The sequence below is a fragment of the Drosophila erecta genome, unplaced genomic scaffold (genome assembly GCF_003286155.1).
Source record: "Drosophila erecta strain 14021-0224.00,06,07 unplaced genomic scaffold, DereRS2 tig00000000-arrow-pilon, whole genome shotgun sequence".
Classification (NCBI taxonomy): Eukaryota; Metazoa; Arthropoda; class Insecta; order Diptera; family Drosophilidae; genus Drosophila; species Drosophila erecta.
This window is the reverse complement of record NW_020825194.1, coordinates 9,797,865-9,821,214: the sequence shown is the minus strand read 5'-3', so window position 1 is coordinate 9,821,214 and position 23,350 is coordinate 9,797,865. Positions and strand designations below refer to the sequence as shown.

Sequence of the window (23,350 nt, the reverse complement as noted above, 5' to 3'; positions counted from 1 at the left end):
ATAAATAATCGATTCACACGCATGCCGGCTAGATTGTTTGCGGTTGCAAAAATAGTTGTTTATTTGTTGTTTATAGACATTTTTAAATAACACCCAGCACAAAAAATGGAGAGAAATCTGCAGAAGCAATTGTACGGCATATCCCGTGAGTCTTCTTCAGGCGCACGCAGGTACAGCATGCCAGCGGCTTCGGCTGACAGCACGCGAAAATCAATTTTTGGCGGCAGCGCCAGTTGCGCCCAGATGCCGGGGAACCTCAAAAAGACTGCCCTGACCAACAGGTATGTGCTCCGGATCTTCCTGGAATTCACCCCTCATCAATTAACCATTTTCAGCCGGCTCAGCTTGTCCGTGCGCTCCACTCAGTCCATTCCCGGCATCCGGTCCGATTACAATGCGGTCGAGAGCTTCGGTTGCCCACTGCCGGTGGTGGTCAATGAAGCACTAACCTTCGCAGGTCCAGGAGCGGGCACAGTAACAGCCAAAGTGACGCAAAATGGTTGGGCTTGGGTAATGTTACAGCAACTTGTATTTCATCTGGTTCAGCAATCATTACCATTTCCTCTTTCAGGTTGTCCAAGGCAGACGCCTGTTGATTTGGCAGTATAAGGACACGGCCAAATCGGGTTCGCCACCTCGTGTAGGCAAACTGGCAAGACGTGGAGGTGGCCTGGCCCAGTGTCGGGAATTGACTTTACCCTACAGTGACCTGGGTCACAAGAGTGATCTAATTAGTGTTTTCCAAACGGAGGGTCAGCAAATGGCCTCCTGTATAGCGGTATCTGCCACGGGAGAAGTTCGCTACTGGTCATCGATTGCACACGATGGGAACTCTGTGGATCTCTCCATCTTAACTGGTCAGGAGTTTGTCCAACTGCTCAGTCTGCCAACGCAGCAGGGCTACCTAGCCGTTACAACCACCTGCAATCTGGTGTTCCTGCGGGTAGGACTGACCAATGGGCGTTACACACTGCACCATAAGACTATCAAGCCAGCCACTAGCTTCCTTGGTGGTTTTGGCAAAAAGTTTGCCTCCATCTTGATCGGAATGAACACGGGTGCAGACAAAGATCAAGTAAGTATCTTCGATCAGTTTTGGGATCAAATTCTCAAGATTTGTTTTTAAGGTTTTGGTCGGCATGTGCTGCGAGAGCAATTCAGAAAGTGGAGAAACTGTTGTGGCTGTGCTTTCTGATCGAGCAATCCAGCGCTGGAGTCTCTCCAACAAGGGAAACACCGAAAACCTTCTGTATGAGGATGCAGAGATGGTGCGCAGGATACGCGAAGAGTTTAAAACGAAGTTCTGGAACGTCAGACTCCCAGCGGATAATGTGGAGATCGATCTCCATCTGCTGGACTTCCATTTGGTAAAGAACAAAGCCTACATACTGGCTGGAGCTGTGAATGCTGCTCATGCTCCACAAATGTGCTACGCTCTGGGTAAGAAATTTCTGAAAGCTAATTTGTATATGATATGATATGATAATATTATGTGTTTTAGTTACTGGCAGTGCCCAGGCAGAAAGTATGCTCCTAGAGTCATTCACGCCGCTCAAGATCAATAAATTCTTTAGTGCCAAGACTGAGGAGGATTGCCTCAGCCTGCGTTTTGTAGTCGGCAGTAGTCACATCTATTTGTATACTTCCAAAGTTGTGTATCCTCTGCACTTGTCCAGCTCCGTGCCGACAGCAGAGCTAGAGGCGGAAAAGATTGAGTTCCATCTGCATGATGATCGCATTTTGAGTGCCGCCATCTGCAGTCAATTGCCCTTGTTCTTTAGCCGCACACACGGTCTAGTTTCTATTACACCGGGCGATTTTGATGGTACCGAAATGATGAACATGAGCTCCTGCAACACGCCAGATTTGTATGCTCCCACTTCGTTCAACGCTAGCTTCGGAGCTCCCGACCAGTCTGCTGTGACTGGCAGCACTCACAATCTGCATCTTTTCGAACTGGATCCGGATGAAATGTACAACGAACTTAGCGATGAGGTTGGGCAACTGAAGGCAGCCTTCCTGTATCACCTGAAACGCAACAGCAACATGGTCAAGACAATCGTTGATGAGCTGCTTCGCAACGTCACTGGGGCCGATCCAAATGGTGCACCCATGGATGCTTACAAGTTGGATAGAATTGTTATTACCATCGCCGAGGACTTGGCGGAGGATATTCCAATATCCGATCCCCGATGGGAGGAGGCCCTGGGAGATCAGGAAATTAATAGGCATGCCATCGGAAGCTCACGTTCCATGCAGATTATCAATCAACTAAGGGACAAGATCATTGCTTTCCAGCACTTCATAACGTTTTTGCATTCCAGTGGAGTTTGGGAAAAGGTATAATCACAAACTGTTCATGTGCGTAGATTATTAATAAAATACATTCTTATTTTTATTACAGTTAAACGCCATACCTTGCGGAAGCCATTTGTTAAAACCCACCAGCTTTATTCTATCTGATATCAGCGAAAAGATAGTGGCTGCCATGGCTCTGCGATCCTTGCAGACCAAACTGCCCAAGCTGATTGAAGAGGCTATCGAAGCCACCGTAGCGATATGGGAAGAGGAGCCTCATGGTAGCCTTACGTACCAGGATATATTTTACGTGAAGCTGTTGAAGTTCCAAAACGTGTTCGAGGCCCTTTCGGATATTGCTGACGATCGTATTGCTGCTCAGAGTCAGACCACCGTATCAGTGGCCCACTTTATCAACGACATAAACTCTATAGTCCTGGACGTTTTGGGACAAGTGTTCAGGCATCGCGAGCAGCACGCAAGTAGCTTTAGACTGAACAGCGACAAACTACCATCCTGCGAGAATCTTCCCTGGACTGCGATGGCTGGTAGTGCTGGTGTTCGCGACACTTTGACTCGCCTCATTGACATTAGCGTTCGCTATGGCGGCCACTGCGTTAGCGAGACTGAGCTAAAGCATCAATTGTACCAACAGATATTCGAACTGATTGATTTGGTTTTGGACGGACGGAAAACTTACTTAGAAAGTGTGCGCGACTCGGAGAAGTTCAATGTGTTGCAGCAGCAGTTTGAGGCTCAGCGAAGGGAACTCATCTCTGTACTGAGTAAGTTTCCCATTCTATTCATAGTTTATACCGCTTACATATATCATACGGCCTATTTTCCAGTCAAAGATCGCCAATACGAGTACGCCGCAAAGCTTGCTGAGAAGTACCTCGATTTTCAGAGCCTGGTGCTAATCTGCGATGAGACGCAGGACAAAGAGCGGCTGGACGATTACACCCGCAAGTACGAGGAATATGACTTCTCGCAGTTTGCCATCAACTGGCACCTGCGCCAGAACCGGCACGGCGAGGTCTTCGAACGTTTCAAGGGCAACCAGACGGCTTTGGCTCAGTTCATGCGCGACCATCCGTCCCTAGGCTGGATCCAGCTGATATTCAACGGTGACTTCGAGCGGGCTGCCAAGGTACTGTACGAATTGGCCCAATGCGAAACGGAGTTTGTAGCCCGCAAGAAGTCTATGCTTTCGCTAGCCAAACTGGCTGCCTTCGCGGCAGCCGAATCCGATTTAACTGCCCAAGTGGAGAAGATCAATGCAGATCTTACGCTGGTAGAATATCAATCGCAACTGGGTCATGACGTACTGGAAATCTTTGGCTTCGATCCAACAGAACAGAAGGTGCTCAAAGCAGAGGAGATTATCAACGTAAGATTGCACAAATTGTAATACTTACTTTGATTATAATTTGTAATTCTTGTACACAGCTTTACATCGCCGAGGAAAATGAAACTGCCACCGAAACGGAGTTCCGTAAAGCTTTAGAACTTCTGAGCTATGTGGAACAGCCCTACGATATGCGTCACAAGATCTGGTGTGCGGCCATAAAGCGCAATAACTGGACGGACTACGATCCCAATAATGCAGTGCATTACATGCAGAAGTTGCTCTTCTTCAAGATCATCGAAATCTCGCAGCTGATGGGCCACGAGTCTGAGAACTTTTTTCCACCCATGGAAGACTTTCTGGAGAGCGTGGAGCTCGGCGACTTGCCGCAGCAGAAACCGTTCCAGTATCTGTTGAAACTGACCTACGAGTATGTGGCCGACATGTTCAAACAGCCAGACGATATGGAAGTCTAATCAAGCACCTCACATGTCGTTTATTAAAGTTTACGCTAAGAATTTAAAATGATGGCTGGTGTTCTTGGACGGTGGACAGTTGCCTGCCTTGTTGTTGCGTCGCTCAAACGCAGGCATTATAAAATATTATAAACTAAGTTGCTTTGTCGCAGCCGGGCTCTGCCGGCGAAAGTATCTGAAGTGTGGCGAGCGGAGAGTCGGAAGCCCACCAAGTGTTCGGTGCAACTCTAGAGTCGGCCTGGCTAGGCAGCTGTGCTGTTTGCATTTGTCGCCGGTGCGCATCAGTTTAACTTTGATCATGACGGACGAAACAACGCCGCTTACCGATGCCGTTCCCAGTAGCTCAGGATATGTGGTCCTGCCGCCGTATCAGGGACCGGAGCGTGTCTTTCCGGGCGGCGTTTCTCCGCGTTCGCGACGCAACAAGATGCGACAGTTCCAGTGCTGCATGGGCATCACCTTTATGTGAGTGTGAATCGAAGCGTAGAAGCTGCGGCAAAAGTACAAATTGGTTAGGCTGTGTTAAAGGTAACCTTTCTGAGGTGACACCTGAACAAAAACAGTGACACCATAAAAATTGTGTTATGCCTAAAAACAATAGCTTTAATAACTAGGTGCTGTTTTCCTAAAAGGATACTTTTGCGCTCTTTAAAGAAATTTAAACAGTGAGACACATTTTCCAGCCCCTTCCATTGGGATATTTAATACTCTATTATTGACCCATTGTGAACGTTTAGTCGCGCCTAACCGCAGCAAGCAAACCACAAAGTAATTTCACTTTCCCAACCACAGAGCGATTGTATTAACCGCCCTGTGCCTGGCCCTGGTGTTCAGCGATTCCCTGGGCAGAGCGGACGGGGGTCCCAGCTTTTTTTTCGTCGTCAATGGAACGGATGGCGAATTGGCCCCAAACAGGCCACTGCCAGATGAACCGGCGGCCGAATGGGCGCTCCAGCAAGCGGCATTGGGCAATCATGATGGTGCCGAGGCGGTCAGTGCTGGGATTAAGGCTCTGGGAGATCGGGAAATACTGGAGGAAGGTCTGCAGCCCAACGAGGTGAATACGCCGTCCTTCCGGCACTATCGTTCCTTGAGCACGAATCCAGAGGCGAGAAAACTGGCTCGGCGTGGCTATGTGGAGAACCAGGCCACCATGGATATAGCCAAGAGGTTTAACTACACCAAACAGCCGGGACGCAGCAACATTGGTTGGGGACCCAAGATAGTGCTTCCCGATCCTACGGTGCTCCGTTTGGATTGCGATTTCAATGCACGCTATAGAAGATCCACCGGAGTGTGTAACAATAAGCAACATCCCAGAACTTACGGAGCCTCGATGGTTCCGTACCGTCGCATGGTGTCTCCGGATTATGCGGATGGCATTGCTGCTCCCCGCGTTAGTCATCATGGACGGTTACCGCCCGCGCGTCAGGTCTCTCTGAAAATCCATCGTTCCAGCTACGAGACGGACTCGAATTTCACGGTGATGCTGGCCGTATTTGGTCAGTTCATGGACCACGACATCACAGCCACATCGCTCACCACTTCGCAGGAGGGGGAGTCAATCGATTGCTGTGTGGCTGCCACTCGTGAGCAGCATCCGGAATGCTATCCGGTTGAAATTCTGCCAGATGATCCCTACTACAAGCAGTACAACATCAGTTGCATGAATTTCGTGAGATCTGCTCCAGCGCCCACGGGTAGATTTGGTCCACGGATGCAGCTGAACCAGGCCACGGCTTTTATTGATGCCTCCGTCGTGTACGGCAATCTGGAGCAGCGGCAAAATCAGCTGCGCAGCTTTATCAATGGATCGTTGCGGATGTTTCTCACAGATGATGGTCGCCAGCTATTGCCCATCTCCTCCAATCCGGCAGATGGCTGCAATCGAGTCCAGATGACGCGACTGGGTAAATACTGCTTCGAGTCTGGCGACGACCGGGCCAATGAGAACCTGCTGCTCACATCCATGCATCTGCTGTGGGCCAGGCATCACAACTATTTGGCTCGGCAACTGCAGGAGCAGAATCCACACTGGGAAGACGAGCGCCTCTACCAGGAGGCCCGCAAGATTCTGGGTGCTCAGATGGCGCACATCACATACAATGAGTTTTTGCCTGTGCTGCTCGGGCAGAATCTCAGCGAGGTCAAGGGCTTGCTGCCAGCCAAGCACAATCTAAATGCTCCGGATACATATGACCCGGATGTGGATCCAAGTATTGCCAATTGCTTTGCAGCAGCCGCATTCCGATTTGCGCACACCCTTCTGCCGGGATTGTTTAATATCTCAAGGGATAACAGCAGTCCCGAGGCCATGGAACTGCACAAGATGCTCTTCAATCCATTCTCGCTCTGGACGGAGCATGGCATTGACCACGCCCTGATGGCAGCGGCCAATACTCCGGTGATGCAAGTGGATCGCTTCTTTTCACTGGAGGTTACCCAGAAGCTGTTCGAAGGCACTGCCGAGGATAGGGTGCCTCTGTGTGGACTCGATTTGGTCTCCTTGAACATTCAAAGGGGTCGGGATCATGGCATACCCTCGTATCCAGTCTTCCGTCGCCATTGTCGCCTGCCGCCGGTGGATACGTGGGCGCAGATGTCTCTGGCCATTGACAACGCTACGTTGGACTCCATCCGGCAGATTTATGAGTAAGAAAACTTATGATTTATTGTGTTGCCTTAGGGGTAAACGCTTTTGCTTGCAGATCTCCGCAAGATGTAGATGTCTATACGGGTGCACTTAGTGAGCCGCCACTGGATGGAGCCATCTTTGGACCGCTGCTCAGCTGCATGGTGTCCGACCAGTTTCTACGCCTCAAACTGGGCGACTCCCATTGGTACGAAAGGAAAATGGGCCCACAGAAGTTCACCAAAGGTAAGTGTCCTTCGAACTCCTATTCGTTCACTGAGAACCACCTTCTACCTGATCCTGCAGCTCAGTTGGCGGAGATCTACAAAACAAGTCTGGCCGCCATCATTTGTCGCAACTCCGATGGAATTACCCGAGTGAGAGAGCATGTTATGCAGAGATTGCGCGATGGAGGTAACCCCCATGTGGATTGCCAGGACCTGGAGGGATCTCATTTCGATTTCAAGCCCTGGTCCGAGAAACAGCAGCCAAAAGATCTTCACAGTACAGGCATCAGCAGGGGATCCACTTCGGTGCGAGTAATGTCCAAGGCAAATCATCAAACCCACAATGTAACTTTACATATTGATAAAGGGATCTAGCTAGGAATGAGGACACATATCAATTGATTATTTAATAATATATAAACCATATACTCTTAAGCCGGTTTCTTCGATTTTGAAATAGAGTTGCTATACTAAAGTATATAAACTAAACAGCAGCTTATCATAAATAAGCAGTAAACGAAAATATTTTTAAAAATAATTGTTTTATAAGATCTATATTCTAAATTATTGTATAAATCGACCTTTTAGCATTTTTGTATATAATACTGATTAGCTTATAACAAAAAGCTTTGTTTTGCGTACGCTAAACAGTTGCATTTCACCACGAATATAAAGCTACTATCAAGACTATCAATATAGCTTTGTTCATTAAGAATTCTTCGCTATAAAGAATTAAGAGAACGTTACTGATAAAGAGAACAAATAATCGTTGAGTTTTAGCGTATAAAAGTAGAAGCTCTTCAGTTTGATAGTCAGTTATATATTAGCTTTCGTAGGGAAAGGTTGCGCACAAGAAAGGTCCAAATACGTTGACTATGTTTTCGCTGGTTTTGTTGGCCATATCGCTCTTGACATTGGCGTGGTTCTATCTGAAGCGCCACTATGAGTACTGGGAGCGTCGCGGATTTCCAGTTGACAAGCACTCCGGGATTCCATTCGGTTGCTTGGACAGCGTGTGGAGGCAGGAGAAAAGCATGGGCTTGGCCATCTACGATGTGTATGTGAAGAGTAAAGAGCGCGTCTTGGGCATTTACTTGCTATTCCGTCCGGCTGTTCTGGTCAGAGACGCGGACCTGGCTCGCCGGGTGCTGGCCCAGGATTTCGCCAGCTTCCACGACCGCGGCGTGTACGTCGATGAGGAGCGGGATCCGCTGTCGGCCAATATCTTTTCGCTACGGGGTCAGAGCTGGCGGTCGATGAGGCACATGCTGTCGCCGTGTTTCACATCCGGAAAGTTGAAGAGCATGTTCAGCACCTCCGAGGATATTGGCGACAAGATGGTGGCCCATTTGCAAAAGGAGCTGCCGGAGGAGGGCTTCAAGGAGGTGGATATGAAGAAAGTGATGCAAAACTATGCCATTGATATAATAGCCTCGACTATCTTTGGCTTGGATGTAAATAGCTTCGAGAATCCTGACAATAAGTTCCGTAAACTGGTGTCGCTGGCCAGAGCCAATAATAGATTTAATGCCTTGTTTGGCATGATGATCTTCCTGGTGCCCTCGTAAGTGATACCTGAGGGCTTTTGTTATGCTGTGTTTAATGGATTAGCTTGTAGGATAGCACAGTTCCTATTCAGAATAGGCTTCAAAAATCCAGTTGGCCTGGCCATGTTGCAGATTGTGAAGGAAACCGTTGAGTACCGCGAGAAACATGGAATAGTGCGCAAGGATCTGCTGCAGTTGCTCATTCAGCTGAGGAATACCGGCAAGATAGACGAGAATGACGAGAAGTCCTTCAGCATCCAGAAGACACCAGATGGTAAGTGATAATACAATCTAAATACCGATTAAGATAGACTAAGTAGCTTAATGTTTTCAGGTCATATTAAAACCATTTCCTTGGAGGCGATCACCGCTCAGGCTTTTATATTCTACATAGCTGGTCAGGAGACCACCGGATCGACAGCGGCCTTTACGATCTACGAGTTGGCCCAGTATCCAGAACTACTGAAGCGCCTACAGGACGAAGTGGACGAGACACTGGCCAAAAACGACGGAAGGATCACCTACGATTCGTTGCACAAAATGGAGTTTTTGGATCTGTGTGTGCAGGAAACCATACGGAAATATCCTGGTCTTCCCATCCTGAACCGCGAGTGCACCCAAGACTACATTGTGCCCGACACCAACCACGTCATTCCGAAGGGAACTCCAGTTGTGATCTCCCTGTACGGCATACACCATGATGCGGAGTACTTCCCGGACCCGGAGACCTATGATCCCGACCGTTTCTCGGAGCAGAGTCGCAACTTCAATCCCACAGCTTTCATGCCGTTTGGCGAGGGTCCCAGGATTTGCATTGCCCAGAGGATGGGTCGTATTAACTCCAAACTAGCCATCATCAAGATCCTGCAGAACTTCAAAGTCGAGGTGATGAGCAGGAGCGAAATAGAGTTCGAGAATAGTGGCATTGCCCTGATTCCCAAGCATGGAGTGCGAGTGCGATTGTCCAAAAGAGTGCCCAAATTACCATAAAAGCACTACGGTGATGAAATACAATAGTTATTTGGAATGATTTTTATTCATATAAAAAACAAGATAGAATGCTATAGTCGAGTTCCCCGACTATCAGATACCTGTTACTCAGCTACAGGAGTGCAAACGAGAAATTTCAACATTTTCTGGAATATCGGTAGAAATTGGGAAAAAACATAATAAAATTAAAAAAAAACATAAACATTTTTTTACACATCTATAGAAATTTACAAGATATATAAAAAAGTGAAAAAATACCACAACATTTTTCGAAAATGTGGGCGTGACAATTTTGGGCGGTTTGTGGGCGTTGGAGTGGGTGTGACAAAAATTGTTAGCAAATTTATAGAAATTTACATGATATACATATTCAAAAATGAAAAAATATCAGATTTTTCAATAGTGTGGGCGTGGCAACATTTGGAAACAAACTTTCGGTATGCCACTACATTTTCCTGGTTATTTGTTCAAGAGGGATGCCAATGTGATCTTGCAAGTAATCACACTTAAGAACACATACACTACACTCACTGCTCGACCGGTAAGAGAGATTACTTGAAATATTTTGTGACTATAAATTAGAAGACATGCCTTACAGTCCTCACTAGATCTAGTTGGGAATTATGTTGTTATGTTATGTACAAGAAAATATGTTTCCAGTAAGTTAAACATTCTTCAGGCTTTAATTAGGACAATTTTTACTACTTTGTGCAAATAACACATACACTACATACATACATGCATACATGCATGCATAAATACATACATACATACATACATACATACATGCATACATACATACATACATACATGCATACATACATACATACATACATACATACATACATACATACATACATACATACATACATACATACATACATACATACATACATACATACATACATACATACATACATACATACATACATACATACACACATACATACATACATACATGCATACATACACCGGTACATACACTACACATACACTTCACTCACTGCTCGACTCTAAATTAGAAGACATGCCTTACAGTCTTCACTAGAACTAGTTGGGAATTATAGGGCTACAAGAAAATATGTTTCCTAAACAAATATTAAAAGCGGCAATAACTATGTGTTCCTTCCTTCAAAGGTATGCCACCACAATTTTTTACATTTCTACAACATCATACATCAGAAAAATTACAAAAAATTAAATAAAAATAAATTTCTAAATTTGAATGCAGATTTTTAGAGAATTACTCCACAAACATTTAGAGGTATGCCACTTAAAAATCCGATTAAGATTAGTTGAGTTATGGAGTATAGAACTTCAGCCTTGGGGCATTTTTTAATTGTTTTGAATTGGTACAACATTATACATCAGAAAAATTACAAAAATATGTCATTTAAAAAATTTTCTAAATTTGAATGCAGATTTTTAGAGAATTGCGACAGAAACATTTAAAGGTATGCCACTTAAAAATCCGATTAAGATTAGTTGAGTTATGGAGTATAGAACTTCAGCCTTGGGGCATTATTTAATTGTTTTGAATTGGTACAACATTATACATCAGAAAAATTACAAAAATATGTCATTTAAGAAATTTTCTAAATTTGAATGCAGATTTTTAGAGAATTGCGAAAGAAACATTTAAAGGTATGCCACTTCAAAATCCGATTAAGATTAGTTGAGTTATGGAGTATAGAACTTTAGTCTTGGGGGATTTTTTATTTGTTTTGAATTGGTACAACATTATACATCAGAAAAATTACAAAAATATGTCATTTAAAAAATTTTCTAAATTTGAATGCAGATTTTTAGAGAATTGCGACAGAAACATTTAAAGGTATGCCACTTAAAAATCCGATTAAGATTAGTTGAGTTATGGAGTATAGAACTTCAGCCTTGGGGCATTTTTTAATTGTTTTGAATTGGTACAACATTATACATCAGAAAAATTACAAAAATATGTCATTTAAAAAATTTTCTAAATTTGAATGCAGATTTTTAGAGAATTGCGAAAGAAATATTTAAAGGTATGCCACTTCAAAATCCGATTAAGATTAGTTGAGTTATGGAGTATAGAACTTCAGCCTTGGGGCATTTTTTAATTGTTTTGAATTGGTACAACATTATACATCAGAAAAATTACAAAAATATGTCATTTAAAAAATTTTCTAAATTTGAATTCAGATTTTTAGAGAATTGCGACAGAAACATTTAAAGGTATGCCACTTAAAAATCCGATTAAGATTAGTTGAGTTATGGAGTATAGAACTTCAGCCTTGGGGCATTTTTTAATTGTTTTGAATTGGTACAACATTATACATCAGAAAAATTACAAAAATATGTCATTTAAAAAATTTTCTAAATTTGAATGCAGATTTTTAGAGAATTGCGACAGAAACATTTAAAGGTATGCCACTTAAAAATCCGATTAAGATTAGTTGAGTTATGGAGTATAGAACTTCAGCCTTGGGGCATTTTTTAATTGTTTTGAATTGGTACATCAGAAAAATTATAAAAAAATTTTAAAAAAATAAATTTTTAAATTTGAATGCAGATGTTTAGAGAATTGCCGCAGAAACATTTAGAGGTATGCCACTTAAAAATCCGATTAAGATTAGTTGAGTTATGGAGTATAGAACTTCAGCCTTGGGGCATTTTTTAATTGTTTTGAATTGGTACAACATTATACATCAGAAAAATAACAAAAATATGTAATTTAAAAAATTTTCTAAATTTGAATGCAGATTTTTAGAGAATTGCGACAGAAACACTTAAAGGTATGCCACTTCAAAATCCGATTAAGATTAGTTGAGTTATGGAGTATAGAACTTCAGCCTTGGGGCATTTTTTAATTGTTTTGAATTGGTACAACATTATACATATAATTGTTCCCAAATGTGGGTGTGGCAGTTTTGGGCGGTAGAGTGGAGAGAAATTTACAAGACTAATCGTTTTTTCTTTTAAGACAAATTAAAGTAAATAATTTCTTCTAAAGTAAATTATATAGCTGTAAAAAATATTTATTTTTTTGGGTCAACTTCTGCAAAGGTGTCTTCTGCAAAGGTTTTGCAGGTGCAATCCATCTATTTGCGGTTGAAATAAATTTTATGATTGCCCTTATCGTTATCGTTAGTATGCATTGATACGGGAACCCACTGCGATTACCAATTACTAATGCCACGAAGAGATAGCATAGGTTAACAAATTGTATATTCATATTCGTAAAAATAATGAGCTCTTTAAATGGTGGTGTATAATTGGCTGTTTTACCAATAAATATAGTAGTCCAAAAAACAACAGAAAGTGAGGTCAACAATTTTTATTGAATGCAATGCCAGTGCTGTAGAATTCTTCACAATTCAAGGAGTCATGGATAAAGATAGTATGTACAATAACAAAACCAGTGTGGTAACCATGCAGTCAATTTACTTTCCATCAATCCGATTATTCCGATAAATCCGATTTGTCCGATTTATTTGCTCTCGCGCTCCTCTAATTGTTGCATCTCCTTTTCATTTTGCAACATTTTCTGCTTGTTTTTTTGCCGGAAGATTTCCTTGCTGGCTTCTTTGATGGCCTCAAAGATTTTGGCCTGGGACATGATTTGCTTTTGGACATTTTCCACAGCGGGCTCGGCATTAATATCGATCAAATCACTGAGACCTTCAGATAAGTACTCATTGTTATAGGGTTTCTCTTCGATTTCATTGCGCTTGAATAACGAGAATGGAGGGTACGAGGGATACGTACGCTTTCGTCCACATCCTGCAAGTCTTACGGATTGTAATGCATAGTAATATATATTTTATTAAAATTACCTGTAAATGCATTGCAAAATGGTCGCTTCTCGTACTTCCACTGTATAACGCCACTTAGCTTGTGCTGCAAACAAACCGAGCGATTATAAATTAATTATAAATCAAGATTAATAAGGTAGCAACTATTCAATTATGTGTGTATACCAAATGAAATTTCAACAATGCGTCATGTTATCAATTTCGATTAGTAGCATTAGGCACAAATACGCTAATTTCACAATGTCTTTTCGCTTTTTGTTTGGTATTTGTGAAATAGTTTATGCATTGATAACTCACATTCGCCATATTGGGGCCCTCGTTCTCCCTTTCCAGCGACGCCTGGGAGCAGATGAAACAAACCAGGAGTGCGACCAGCCTCAGGGAAATCCTCATGAACGTTCTCATTGCGGGAGTATTTTTAATAAGGATCCACTTAGCAACCGATGCGCTTAACACTCGAAAGCCAAATGAAAGTGGCAACAGCTTGGGCCTTGGTCAACATCTCGGCTACGCAATGTGAGACTTGTTGCTTTCAGAAGGCGACAGGACCCCCAGCTGGGCCTGGAATGTATTTTGGTTGCCACTTAATGGCTTTTTGTGTTTTTCCCGACCTTTCCCAGCCGGGTCGCCCCCGCACATTAACATTGCATTGACGTGTGAAGGATGGTCCTTGCCCTTGCAGAGCGTAATAAAAACCACTGCAAACCACTTCAATTTGAAACCGAACTGGACAGGCTTAAAGTGGGCGTAAGTCCCACACAATGCCCACTGATTTTGGCCAGTGCAGCTGCATTGGCCCTAATTCGCTCGCGAGCGAACTGAGGCAAGTGTATCTATTTATATAGACCCGACCCGATCGGATGTATCCGAAAGCACTCGCACAGATCGCTCCGCTCCTACGCCATTGAGTGTGCATTTTTCGAAACTTTTCCTCACACTTCCACGGGACTTTTCCGAACAAACAGAGGCAATTTCTAGGCGACTCTCTGCTAAAACGGTTCGCGTGCTACTCGATCTCCGGAATTGAATGAAAAATTATACAAAAGTTGCATGATCTGGAAAATAAATAACCATATATTCATCTTCGGAATTTTGTACAAACAAGTGATAGCATTTGTGCCCTAGTTGAGTTCTGAATTGTGTTTTTTTCTCGACTTTCCCAGAAATTGGTGTCGAAAGTGAAGGAATTTCTGTGTCACATCACTAAAATAGCACGTGAGTAATTTGGAAATCTATAAATTATGCAAATTTAGTGGGAATATCTCACATTTTATTTGATTATAATGGACTAATTTCTGTCGGATGAGGCCGGAAAAATCGTTTATATCACATTGCATGCAATTTCGTGTTGCCAGTTGAGAATCTTCTGTACCTTGTTTTTGTCTACGTAAAGTAAAAAACTAAAAATACCACGGCTATTTTGAGTTTTCCTCAGTTTTACTGTCACACTTCGGTTTGACAACTTTTCCTCTACCATTGCGTCCGCCGGCAACCGCTTTTCCTTTTCCCTTTCATTTCCCTGCTCTCTTTCTTCTCTGCTGTTAATTAAGTTAAATGCTTTTCCGCCTCTTTGTTTATATGAAACATCAAATTCCTCGCATATTTCTGTTGCCGAAATTGTAAACATTTCAGCACGCCTCAGCGGCAATTTGCGCTGAAAATTACAACATTAACGCAAGCAGCTCGTAAAAAATAATATCGAATAAAAAGTGAAAATCCTTGCAATTTTATGGCCCTGCGAGTGACGCTGCTCTTGCGCAGCGAAAGTTTGTTGTGGCCCATGCAAATGCATATTCGTTTATTTTCGTGTATACAATTTATTTTATTATTATAATTTCCTCACTCGGCTATTAATAGACCAGCGATGTCAGAGCCCGCAGCCCAACAACAGCAGTCCCAGAATGGCAAGGAGCGCTCCAAGTCCACGGAGGAGAAGGAAGTCCCACGCGAACCGGCGCTGGTCCTCAAAGACATTGATGTAAGTCCACCGAGTAGGATGCTGTATCCAAGAATCAGATACAAAATTTGGACTAAAAACGGCTGCTAAACAAAAATAGTATTTACAGTCACTTTAGCCTATAGGACTCTTTTTGGCTAATTTCTTTGCCATGTTTGCAATGCATGCGATTATTTATTCAAACATTTCAACAAAAATGGTTCCTTGTATACACAAACTGGCCAATTTGTTTGTAAACAATTACATGCACTTTTGGAAGCTTCATTTAATGCGTAACTTATATTATCCAATCCCTAATGGGGTATTTATGTACCCATCAGATATTAAATAGTTTATCCTTTCCGCTTTGATCGCCACAGATAAAGACTGAGTTAGAGAGCCTAGTGAAACTGCTGGATGGCAAGATCTACAAGGAGGAGGAGGTGGCCATGGAGGAGCTGCACCAGTACCTGATCGAGGACGACGGCTCCTGGGCGCTGGGCGACAACTTTCTGATCTTCGTGCAGCGCGTCCTGCGGGACAATCAGGCCTTCTCACCGGACACACGGATACACCTGATCCGCACGCTGGCCTATGCGGCGCTCAAGGATGATGTGATCATCATTCTGCACCAGGATCGAAGAGATCACACACTGATGAACTACGCCCAGGACATTGACAAGCAGACGCCCGAGGAGCAGCAGGCCTGGGCCATGTTTGTAGGTCCATCAATGTGATAATGGCTGCACCAGTGCACTATATTTTCGTCTCAATATGTCTCAGATGTGCAATCTCTTTGAGAACCTGGGTCCATCCGAATGGCTGCTGTATATTTCCGAGTGGGAGTACAATGGTCAGACCATCTCCAATATACGGGTGACAACCAAGGTGGCCGTCCATTGCATCCTATCCAATTGCCCGCAGCTGAAAAACATTGGCAGCATGATCCTGTACAACATTGCTATCAAGGAAGTGAAGACTGTGGTAAGTGGTATGCACAGTATTATAAATGATCCTATATTCAGGATATGATTTATATATATCTGCAGGTATTCGACGATATTGCCGTGGAGCTGGCCATGGCCATTCTTCAGTTCTTCCAGAGCAGTCCCAACGAAGACCAGATCTTCCGCACCTTGAAGGCCCTCGTCCGCTTCCTCGAGGTATTGACCTATATTCGGCTTAGACCAAATTGACAGCTGTCAAATGTTCGAGTATTTTCGTATCTTTTAGGTCTCGCAAGACGTGCCGATGATCATTCAAATGATTGGACCGCATCCAAAACAATTCGCCGGCAAGAGCGAGCGCGTGGATGAGCTGATAAAGATCATTAGTCGCAAGGTGCCCGCCTAGGGGAGATTTCCACTTAAGAGAAAAACCATAACCATAGTTGCCCTTTTTCTAATATATATATAATATATTCTAGACCCTCACTTTTGTAAAGCATTTTAGCGACTCAATAAACATTTGTACCCCCTGACGAGGTCATCTACATGGCAACATCGCCGCAGCACAGTTTCAGGAACGGAAATCCGTTGCCTCCACTGGCCCTCAGTTGCAGCCAGTGCTTCTGATTGGAGACAAACATCTCCGAAGGCAGCTGCGTGTCCTGGGCAGAGGCATCCTCTGCAAGAAGAACGGAAAAATCCTTACCGAAAAGGATCCAGATGGATGTTCAACCACAACTTACGCGACTTCTTGTCGTACTTGGGCGACTGGGTGATGGAGATCACATCCTCCGGCTTTCGGAGCAGAATCTTGCCCACACCCTTGCACATGCGCAGCACCTCGTGGTTGCTCAGCTTATCCAGCTGCTCCTCGTCCAGCAAACTGCAGGCCAGGATCCACTCACGCACATCATCGAAATCATTCAGCAACCGCACCGCTCCGTTCACACTGAAGCGGATGCGTTTCTGGTAGATAAAGTCCAGCCAGGCCTCACAGATCAGCTTTAGGATCAGCTTGAGTATGACAATGTCCTTGGTGGCACGTATAGTGGGCAGATAGATCTCGTCCAGCACGTAGCCCACATAGAGGCTCTTCTCATCGTTGTTGTACACCTCGCGTTGCCAGAAGCTGGCGGCAGGAAAACACAGCGTAAAGTTGGCTAGGCTGAGCACTCGGCAAACTGCGGACAGTATCTGAACACACTCGTCGGTGGTTTTCTGGGGGATCAGCAGGATTATGGGTAATTAGTATCAACTCCCTGTCGCACAGATAAGTCCTACCTTTAGCTTGTCTATATTGGCGTTGACCTCGGCGATGAGCTTGGTGCGCAGGGCAACGCAAACCAGCATGAGTATATCGCTCAGGTCGGCAGTGAGTTTGGGCAGTTGGAAGGTAATGAAGACATTCAGGCACAGTTTGACATCGTGCTCCAGAATCTGGAAGAATCGGTCCATTTTCCACTCGCAGCAAAGGAGCTTCGCCTGTTCGGTGACCCAGAGGCGCATTGAATGCACCGAATGGTCTGCAAATGGATGGGAATTGCGAATATTGCGAGTCGATCTGTGATAATGAACTTATCCCCATCTTACCCAGCCTATGGAGTATGGGTATCTGTTCAGCAACCGGCAGCAGGCTGGAGTTGTTGTGCGCCTCCAGATTGGAGAAATATTGGTTACTCAGATTAACGAGGTTGGCGAATATACTGATCCACACGGTGCCGGTTGGGGTTCCAAATTCCTGAAGGAATGAGTCCTTTTAGAAATGGAATATATTAAAGTATATGCATGTGTATCACATTCTTTGGGCAATCGCGATACTGCTCAGCTACCACATTCACCAAGCGATTGGTATTATTGGAGGATATTAAGGTGAGACGAAAGAGCTGATCCCAAATGTTGTTGCACACAAATCCTGTAAGGATTTCACCAATTCCACGAAGCGTTGAAAAAACAGGTTCAGGAATATCTGCAAAGAAATGTATATGCCTATTGATGCATATATTTATATAGTTTACTGACCATTAACACTCTGATGATAGAGCCAGCTGCGTATGGAATCGATATGGGTTAGGCGATAGCAGGACACGGGATTGTCAATCCACCAGAGCAGTATGTGATCCAAGATAATGCCCACATAGGACCAGAGCAGCCGCAAGCCCTTCACAATGTACGCGTTCATATCCACAGGTCCTTTTTTGCCATTGTCTATCAGAAGGCACATGAAATCCTTTTTCGAACGACGGAAATGCCCAAAACTTACCGAAAATGGTTGGACTAATTTCCGTGGCCTTGGCTATCAGTTGGGCAATAAACACCCGCTCCTTCTGCAGAAAGCTCTCCGTGTGCTTGCAGCGCAGGCTCTGGCGATCATGATCCTGGAGACCCTCCTCCGCCATCTGCAGCTGCATGGACTTGTAATCCTGGGCGGAGTCACAATACGGTTGGTAATCGCCGGCGGCGAAGGATATGTTTAGGGTGCGCAGAATCTCCAGGCTGGAGGAGGTGGACTCCAGATTCTGCTGCTCCCGCCAGGCATCCTGCTCGCCCATGTTGAAGAGCCCAAAAACCAAGTCCAGGGCATTCTGCTCCACCCGCGTCTGAGCCACCAACTATATGAAAGAAGCTCTTTAAAAATGAGTATGTAATGGGTTATCTAACAACTTGAACCTGCAAAACGTAACCAAAGTCAATGGACTTGAGCGCCAGGAGCAGAGCAGGGTACATATTGCTGCACACATTGGCGGGCATCTCCTCCTTCCGCTTGCCGCTCAGCTTGGGCTCCTCCTCCAGGTCGTCGTCACCCGGTGGCTTATCCACCTCGACCGTAGCCAGTGGCTTCTCCACCTTGCGGCACTTGTTGTACAACTGAGTGATGTGCAGTGCCCAATTCAGCCACATCTCCGATTGCATTGACTTGCGGAGTAGGAAGCTCAACTGAAGGGATTTCAAGATCATTCCGAATGCAAGGATACTGGATGCAAATACCCACCGTTCGCTTCAGCACAAAGGTGAGCTGGCAAAAACGCCTGTCATTGAGATCCATTATCAAATGGAACTTCTTCATCAGCAGCTGATTGTAGGGACTTCTCTTGATCTTCTTGGCGAGCGATTGGAAGTCAGCATTTTTGCTCTCGTCCTTGAGATTCCAGTACTGCTCCACCACCCGCTCGCACTCCTCCAAAATGGTGTCCTTCGAGGGGCAACTTATGGGGTAGCAACTTAAATAAGATGCTGCAAATGACTTACATGTTCACTAAAAATCGCCGAGTTGACATCGATCACAATCCGCTTGGTAATCCGACGCAGCTCCAGGCCCAATTTGCCGATTTCCGCGAACGTGTGCATCGGCTGGGATTTGTTGCGGCAGTACCACTTCGGGGTGGTGCTCATTTTCGGTGGGGCCTGTCCGCCGGAGGCGGAACCACGCCAAGCTCCCCCTACCCCTACCCACTGGCTCCCTAAATCCGCCTGGTTCTAGACAAATCGCTTTTTAATTATTGTGTCTTCCAGGCACGCATCCGCACCACACTCGTCAACCCGCTTCTTTCCTATCTCCCAAGCCTGGCGAATGCAAATTTTCCTTCTGTTGGATCGATGGCTGGTCTCGTGACCCCCGCAGCCAGGCAACGCACGCATCGGACAGCGGGTGGAGACCCGGAAAGAGTACGGAATTTCCACGGAGGTGGAAATCGGGGGTGGCGAAGCTCCCATGTGGGTGCCCATTGAACATCATCGACAGACACGCATTCGTCGGGCTGCCCCTTATGCAAATGGGTTTTGGGGTCGAGTGTGGAAGCCCCAAAACAAATGCTTGTCTAGCGATGTCATAACCAGAAACGGTAGTCAGCTTTGCCTCGCCAACTTCATTAGAACTTTGATGGGCGAAAGTTAGATAATAAACTTTAGTGTAGCAACTAATAAGAGTCATTGGTATTAAGAAACCATCACCCAGATTTTTGTTTAGCATACGATATCCTACTAGTCGTATGCGTTACATCGAAGGAGCCACAGTGAACTTTAAATACTTTCGTAAAAATGGTTTATACTGGCATACAAATATTATTTATTACCGCTTTGAGTTCATCATTGGTGCAGGACCAACATATTTCAATTAAGATGAACAGCAACTTGATAATTTTGGCACATACGTGTATCCGGACGGCTCTAAGCCTGACTGTCCTGAACTAAGTTGGTATCATTGGCGAGCGTCTGGACTTGTGCTCTGGGTATAGCTTTAATCTCCTTGGTGTTGACAAGGAAACCCTTGGCGATCCAGGAGCACACAAGCAGCAGGATGATAAAGACATGGGACACCAGGAGGCGATCTAACGACTTTCGCACCTCCTGCCAGGAGCCTCGGTTGTTAACAAAGTAGCAGAAGTACAAGCTCATGCAGTCGTTCATCAGAAACAGGCAGATGAAGATAGACCGGACATTCTTTTGGCCAAAGGATATCAGGGCGTATATGCTCGACATGACGATGATTGATGGAATGAATATCTTTAGCAGTATGAAGGCCGCAATCATGTGCAGCTGGAATTGTGGGAAGAAAAGTCGCGATGTAATGGGTTTGAATGTAAAGTTGAAGAACCAGTGGCCAGTTCCGAAGAAGGATACGTAGAAGTACAGCAGAATCAGTGCCGCATAGCGATAGGATTGCCTTAAGTGCTCCAGCGGACTCCCAGGTTGTGAGTCCTCTGTGCCTTGGTTGTCATCCCGCTCTGTGATCCCAGCCTTCAGATCTGTGTACCTGATGCTCTCTTCGTAGAGCTCCAGGCCTAGCACAAACTCGGTGACCATGATCTGAACAAAGAGCGAACCAATTGATGTGGTCAGCATTATGTGTACGGTCAGCATATTGAAAGTTATCAGCTCCAAGCGGCGTCTTAGTTTCATTGTCCCACTGTAAGGGATTGATAGAAAGGCAAAGGCAAGGTATGACCAACATGCCACATAAACATAGGTGCAGACTGGCTGATCCGCATCCCACTGATAGATTCCGTATGCTGCTGCCAGTAGAGCCGCCATGTTGACGATCCAAACACGTTTGGCTTGCTGATGCCCCAGGACCAGCGGACGAATGACGGATAACACCATACTGAAGTAGACCACGTGGCTGTTTTCAATATAAGTTCCAATGGCCTCAGTGATAAAGTGCAGGCTTGAGTTCTGCTTCACCACCAGGATTCCACTCAGCAGGATGACAAGGGCAAGCCAGAAAATGAACTTCAAGGAGGGTCTGAAGAAGGCTCTGCGATTATTGAGGCACACCACCGCGAAGTAGAGGAGCCCAATGTGACTGTTGTGGAAGGCCATCAAGATTAGGAGAACACCGGGTACAACGATCCCGACCAGGTGAAGGACTGGGAACTGGCACACTAGCCCGTTTTCTTGTGAGGGACGCTCAGCCAGGGCCAAGATGAGGATTCCGAAGGGCAGCAGCAGATAGAAGGCGGTTAAGTGGGGCACCCGCTGCAATATCATTAGCTCCAGAAGCGCCAATCCGCCCAAGCCCATCATCAAAGTGATCCATGTAAGGTAGCCCTCACGCTCCGATTTGGGATGAATGGACTCCCGCGTAAGTCGCACCAGCAGCAGGTAGAACCACACCAAGTAGGAGGCAGTGGTGGCCACCAGCAGCGGCAGATGATAATACCCATGGTAGTACTCCATGCATTGCTGAGCTAGCTTGGAAATATTCTGACTCACCCTAACGGCCTGGTCGTGGTTTTCCTGGGACACCAGATACTTCATTCTCAGCGGATAGTTTTCTATCTCTGCCGTCCCCAGACTCTCAAATTTGGGTAGCCACAGATAGAGAATGCCGTCCTCATGTCGATTTATCAGAACCCTGGCCTGAGCCAGCAACTGCATCGTATTCAGGTGTAGAGCCTGCAGTTCGTACTGGACGCTGGTGTTCAGGAATCCGAGAGGCATCAGGGCCATGTTGTTCATGGGAGGTGGCAGGCCAATCAAAGCGGACATAAGTGGCGCCAACTGCGTCTGTTCCAGCTGGTATAATGGCAGGGTGGGACCATTCTCACTGGCCGTGAAGTTCTGGACGGGATCCGGCGCCGAGCGTTTAACACCAGCACCCCAGAGGATGAAAGGGGTTTCCACCTCGCGATCTCCGCCACCACCGTGCTGACCTAGAACAGAGGGTAGCATGGGTAATGGTGAACAGATGAAACAGGGTAACTCAAGGGCCCAACGCACCGGCATCACTCATCCCGTGATCCGCCGTCATCAGGTAAGCGGTGCGACTGTCTTTGAAAACGCTTTCGAAGAGATCATAGGTCTGCCGGATGCCCCGTTGGGTGTAGTTAAGCTTTTCCCGGAAGTTCAAGCCGTAGGGCGTGTGGGCGTGCCCGGCAAGATCGATATCGGCTAGGTACACAAAGAAGACCACCGAGGTGGCATTTCGCAATGGCTGCACATTTTGTTCATTGGTCAGGAAGTTGCGCACCTTATCGAAAACCCACTGATCCAGCCTGAGTCTTCCCGAAATGTCCGACCTGGCGAACGTTTTGAAACGCAGTGGAGCTCCACCCGTGGGCAAGTGAGTGAAGATCTTGGCCACCACATCCTGCGTCCAGCCTATGGCGTTTCTGCTCCTATTAAAAACGGTATCAAAAGTGGACGGATTCCAGCCAAAGTTGGTGAGGGCCGCAGCAGGATCTTCGTTGAAGCCGCCGAAGATGGCGATATGTCCCGGTCGAGTTACCGTCGGTGGACACGCCCGCGAGATGCCAACTAGTGCCTGGCCAATGAACAGCTCCCGGAGGTCAGGAACCGAACTGCAGTTGTCCGCGAACACAGATTGCGCCCTCAGTCCATCGACCACAAACACCACCAGTCGATCCGCGGGCGGTTCCAAGCCTAATTCGCGCAGGGTACTCAAAGGTTCCAGATCCGACAAGACGGTCGATTGGAAGTAGATGCTCAGGATGGAGCCGAGCAGCAGCAGATGCACCACCAAGGCCTGAACACTCCACATGTTTTCAGTGTAACGAAATGCGTGTAAGCTGTTCTCAGTGTGCAAATGTATGAAAGGAATTATTTGAATTAAATTTCCAGGATTGTCTAGAGCGTCGAACTGAAAATGGTGTTTCGAATTTCAAAGACGACCAATTGAGTAATAGAAATAAAAGAGGG

The 23,350-nt window shown here is 45.5% G+C and overlaps 7 protein-coding genes across 7 annotated transcripts; 4 read left to right on the top strand and 3 right to left on the bottom strand.

Moving 5' to 3' along the window:
- Positions 1-3: 3 nt before the first annotated feature.
- Positions 4-4,166, top strand: LOC6554916 (nuclear pore complex protein Nup133). Its single transcript, XM_001982202.3, has 8 exons — positions 4-281; positions 336-510; positions 572-1,075; positions 1,128-1,440; positions 1,502-2,340; positions 2,405-3,083; positions 3,147-3,688; positions 3,748-4,166. The coding sequence occupies exons 1-8, from the start codon at positions 106-108 to the stop codon at positions 4,120-4,122; spliced, it is 3,603 nt and encodes a 1,200-aa protein (XP_001982238.1). The 5' UTR covers positions 4-105; the 3' UTR covers positions 4,123-4,166.
- Positions 4,167-4,357: 191 nt separating this feature from the next.
- LOC6554915 (chorion peroxidase) lies at positions 4,358-7,519 on the top strand. Its single transcript, XM_001982201.3, has 4 exons — positions 4,358-4,587; positions 4,915-6,774; positions 6,831-7,000; positions 7,061-7,519. Exons 1-4 carry the CDS (start codon positions 4,421-4,423, stop codon positions 7,354-7,356), a joined length of 2,493 nt encoding a protein of 830 aa, XP_001982237.1. The 5' UTR covers positions 4,358-4,420; the 3' UTR covers positions 7,357-7,519.
- Positions 7,520-7,800: 281 nt separating this feature from the next.
- On the top strand, positions 7,801-9,576 carry LOC6554914 (probable cytochrome P450 6d4). The gene is made up of 3 exons (XM_001982200.3): positions 7,801-8,545; positions 8,600-8,802; positions 8,863-9,576. Exons 1-3 carry the CDS (start codon positions 7,857-7,859, stop codon positions 9,516-9,518), a joined length of 1,548 nt encoding a protein of 515 aa, XP_001982236.1. The 5' UTR covers positions 7,801-7,856; the 3' UTR covers positions 9,519-9,576.
- Positions 9,577-12,820: 3,244 nt separating this feature from the next.
- Positions 12,821-14,323, bottom strand: LOC6554913 (cardioactive peptide). The gene is made up of 3 exons (XM_001982199.2): positions 13,610-14,323; positions 13,334-13,397; positions 12,821-13,280 (listed from the first exon to the last, which is right to left on the bottom strand). The coding sequence occupies exons 1-3, from the start codon at positions 13,715-13,717 to the stop codon at positions 12,988-12,990; spliced, it is 465 nt and encodes a 154-aa protein (XP_001982235.1). The 5' UTR covers positions 13,718-14,323; the 3' UTR covers positions 12,821-12,987.
- LOC6554912 lies at positions 14,170-16,728 on the top strand. The gene is made up of 6 exons (XM_001982198.3): positions 14,170-14,527; positions 15,170-15,290; positions 15,629-15,967; positions 16,032-16,232; positions 16,298-16,411; positions 16,482-16,728. Exons 2-6 carry the CDS (start codon positions 15,177-15,179, stop codon positions 16,599-16,601), a joined length of 888 nt encoding a protein of 295 aa, XP_001982234.1. The 5' UTR covers positions 14,170-14,527; positions 15,170-15,176; the 3' UTR covers positions 16,602-16,728.
- Positions 16,642-19,749, bottom strand: LOC6554911. Its single transcript, XM_026983985.1, has 10 exons — positions 19,442-19,749; positions 19,185-19,385; positions 18,863-19,129; positions 18,456-18,804; positions 18,215-18,400; positions 17,992-18,161; positions 17,786-17,933; positions 17,477-17,718; positions 16,939-17,413; positions 16,642-16,874 (listed from the first exon to the last, which is right to left on the bottom strand). The coding sequence occupies exons 1-10, from the start codon at positions 19,583-19,585 to the stop codon at positions 16,738-16,740; spliced, it is 2,319 nt and encodes a 772-aa protein (XP_026839786.1). The 5' UTR covers positions 19,586-19,749; the 3' UTR covers positions 16,642-16,737.
- A 457-nt stretch (positions 19,750-20,206) lies between these two features.
- Positions 20,207-23,264, bottom strand: LOC6554910 (GPI ethanolamine phosphate transferase 1). Its single transcript, XM_001982196.3, has 2 exons — positions 22,412-23,264; positions 20,207-22,344 (listed from the first exon to the last, which is right to left on the bottom strand). Exons 1-2 carry the CDS (start codon positions 23,190-23,192, stop codon positions 20,360-20,362), a joined length of 2,766 nt encoding a protein of 921 aa, XP_001982232.1. The 5' UTR covers positions 23,193-23,264; the 3' UTR covers positions 20,207-20,359.
- Between the last annotated feature and the right edge of the window lie 86 nt (positions 23,265-23,350).

Coding starts and splice junctions, on each gene's coding strand:
- LOC6554916 (XM_001982202.3), top strand. CDS start 106: ATGGAGAGAAATCTGCAGAAGCAATTGTACGGCATATCCCGTGAGTCT. Junction 511..571: donor CGCAAAATGGTTGGGCTTGG/GTAATGTTACAG, acceptor TTCCTCTTTCAG/GTTGTCCAAGGCAGACGCCT. Junction 3,084..3,146: donor GGAACTCATCTCTGTACTGA/GTAAGTTTCCCA, acceptor CCTATTTTCCAG/TCAAAGATCGCCAATACGAG.
- LOC6554915 (XM_001982201.3), top strand. CDS start 4,421: ATGACGGACGAAACAACGCCGCTTACCGATGCCGTTCCCAGTAGCTCA. Junction 4,588..4,914: donor TGCATGGGCATCACCTTTAT/GTGAGTGTGAAT, acceptor TCCCAACCACAG/AGCGATTGTATTAACCGCCC. Junction 6,775..6,830: donor TCCATCCGGCAGATTTATGA/GTAAGAAAACTT, acceptor TTTTGCTTGCAG/ATCTCCGCAAGATGTAGATG.
- LOC6554910 (XM_001982196.3), bottom strand. CDS start 23,192: ATGTGGAGTGTTCAGGCCTTGGTGGTGCATCTGCTGCTGCTCGGCTCC. Junction 22,345..22,411: donor TCACGGGATGAGTGATGCCG/GTGCGTTGGGCC, acceptor CCTCTGTTCTAG/GTCAGCACGGTGGTGGCGGA.
- LOC6554913 (XM_001982199.2), bottom strand. CDS start 13,717: ATGAGAACGTTCATGAGGATTTCCCTGAGGCTGGTCGCACTCCTGGTT. Junction 13,398..13,609: donor AGGGCCCCAATATGGCGAAT/GTGAGTTATCAA, acceptor GTTTGTTTGCAG/CACAAGCTAAGTGGCGTTAT. Junction 13,281..13,333: donor ATTTTGCAATGCATTTACAG/GTAATTTTAATA, acceptor TAAGACTTGCAG/GATGTGGACGAAAGCGTACG.
- LOC6554911 (XM_026983985.1), bottom strand. CDS start 19,585: ATGAGCACCACCCCGAAGTGGTACTGCCGCAACAAATCCCAGCCGATG. Junction 17,719..17,785: donor ACCCATACTCCATAGGCTGG/GTAAGATGGGGA, acceptor ATCCATTTGCAG/ACCATTCGGTGCATTCAATG. Junction 16,875..16,938: donor CAAGTACGACAAGAAGTCGC/GTAAGTTGTGGT, acceptor TTCTTCTTGCAG/AGGATGCCTCTGCCCAGGAC.
- LOC6554914 (XM_001982200.3), top strand. CDS start 7,857: ATGTTTTCGCTGGTTTTGTTGGCCATATCGCTCTTGACATTGGCGTGG. Junction 8,546..8,599: donor ATGATCTTCCTGGTGCCCTC/GTAAGTGATACC, acceptor ATTAGCTTGTAG/GATAGCACAGTTCCTATTCA. Junction 8,803..8,862: donor CATCCAGAAGACACCAGATG/GTAAGTGATAAT, acceptor TAATGTTTTCAG/GTCATATTAAAACCATTTCC.
- LOC6554912 (XM_001982198.3), top strand. CDS start 15,177: ATGTCAGAGCCCGCAGCCCAACAACAGCAGTCCCAGAATGGCAAGGAG. Junction 15,968..16,031: donor AGCAGGCCTGGGCCATGTTT/GTAGGTCCATCA, acceptor AATATGTCTCAG/ATGTGCAATCTCTTTGAGAA. Junction 16,412..16,481: donor CCCTCGTCCGCTTCCTCGAG/GTATTGACCTAT, acceptor CGTATCTTTTAG/GTCTCGCAAGACGTGCCGAT.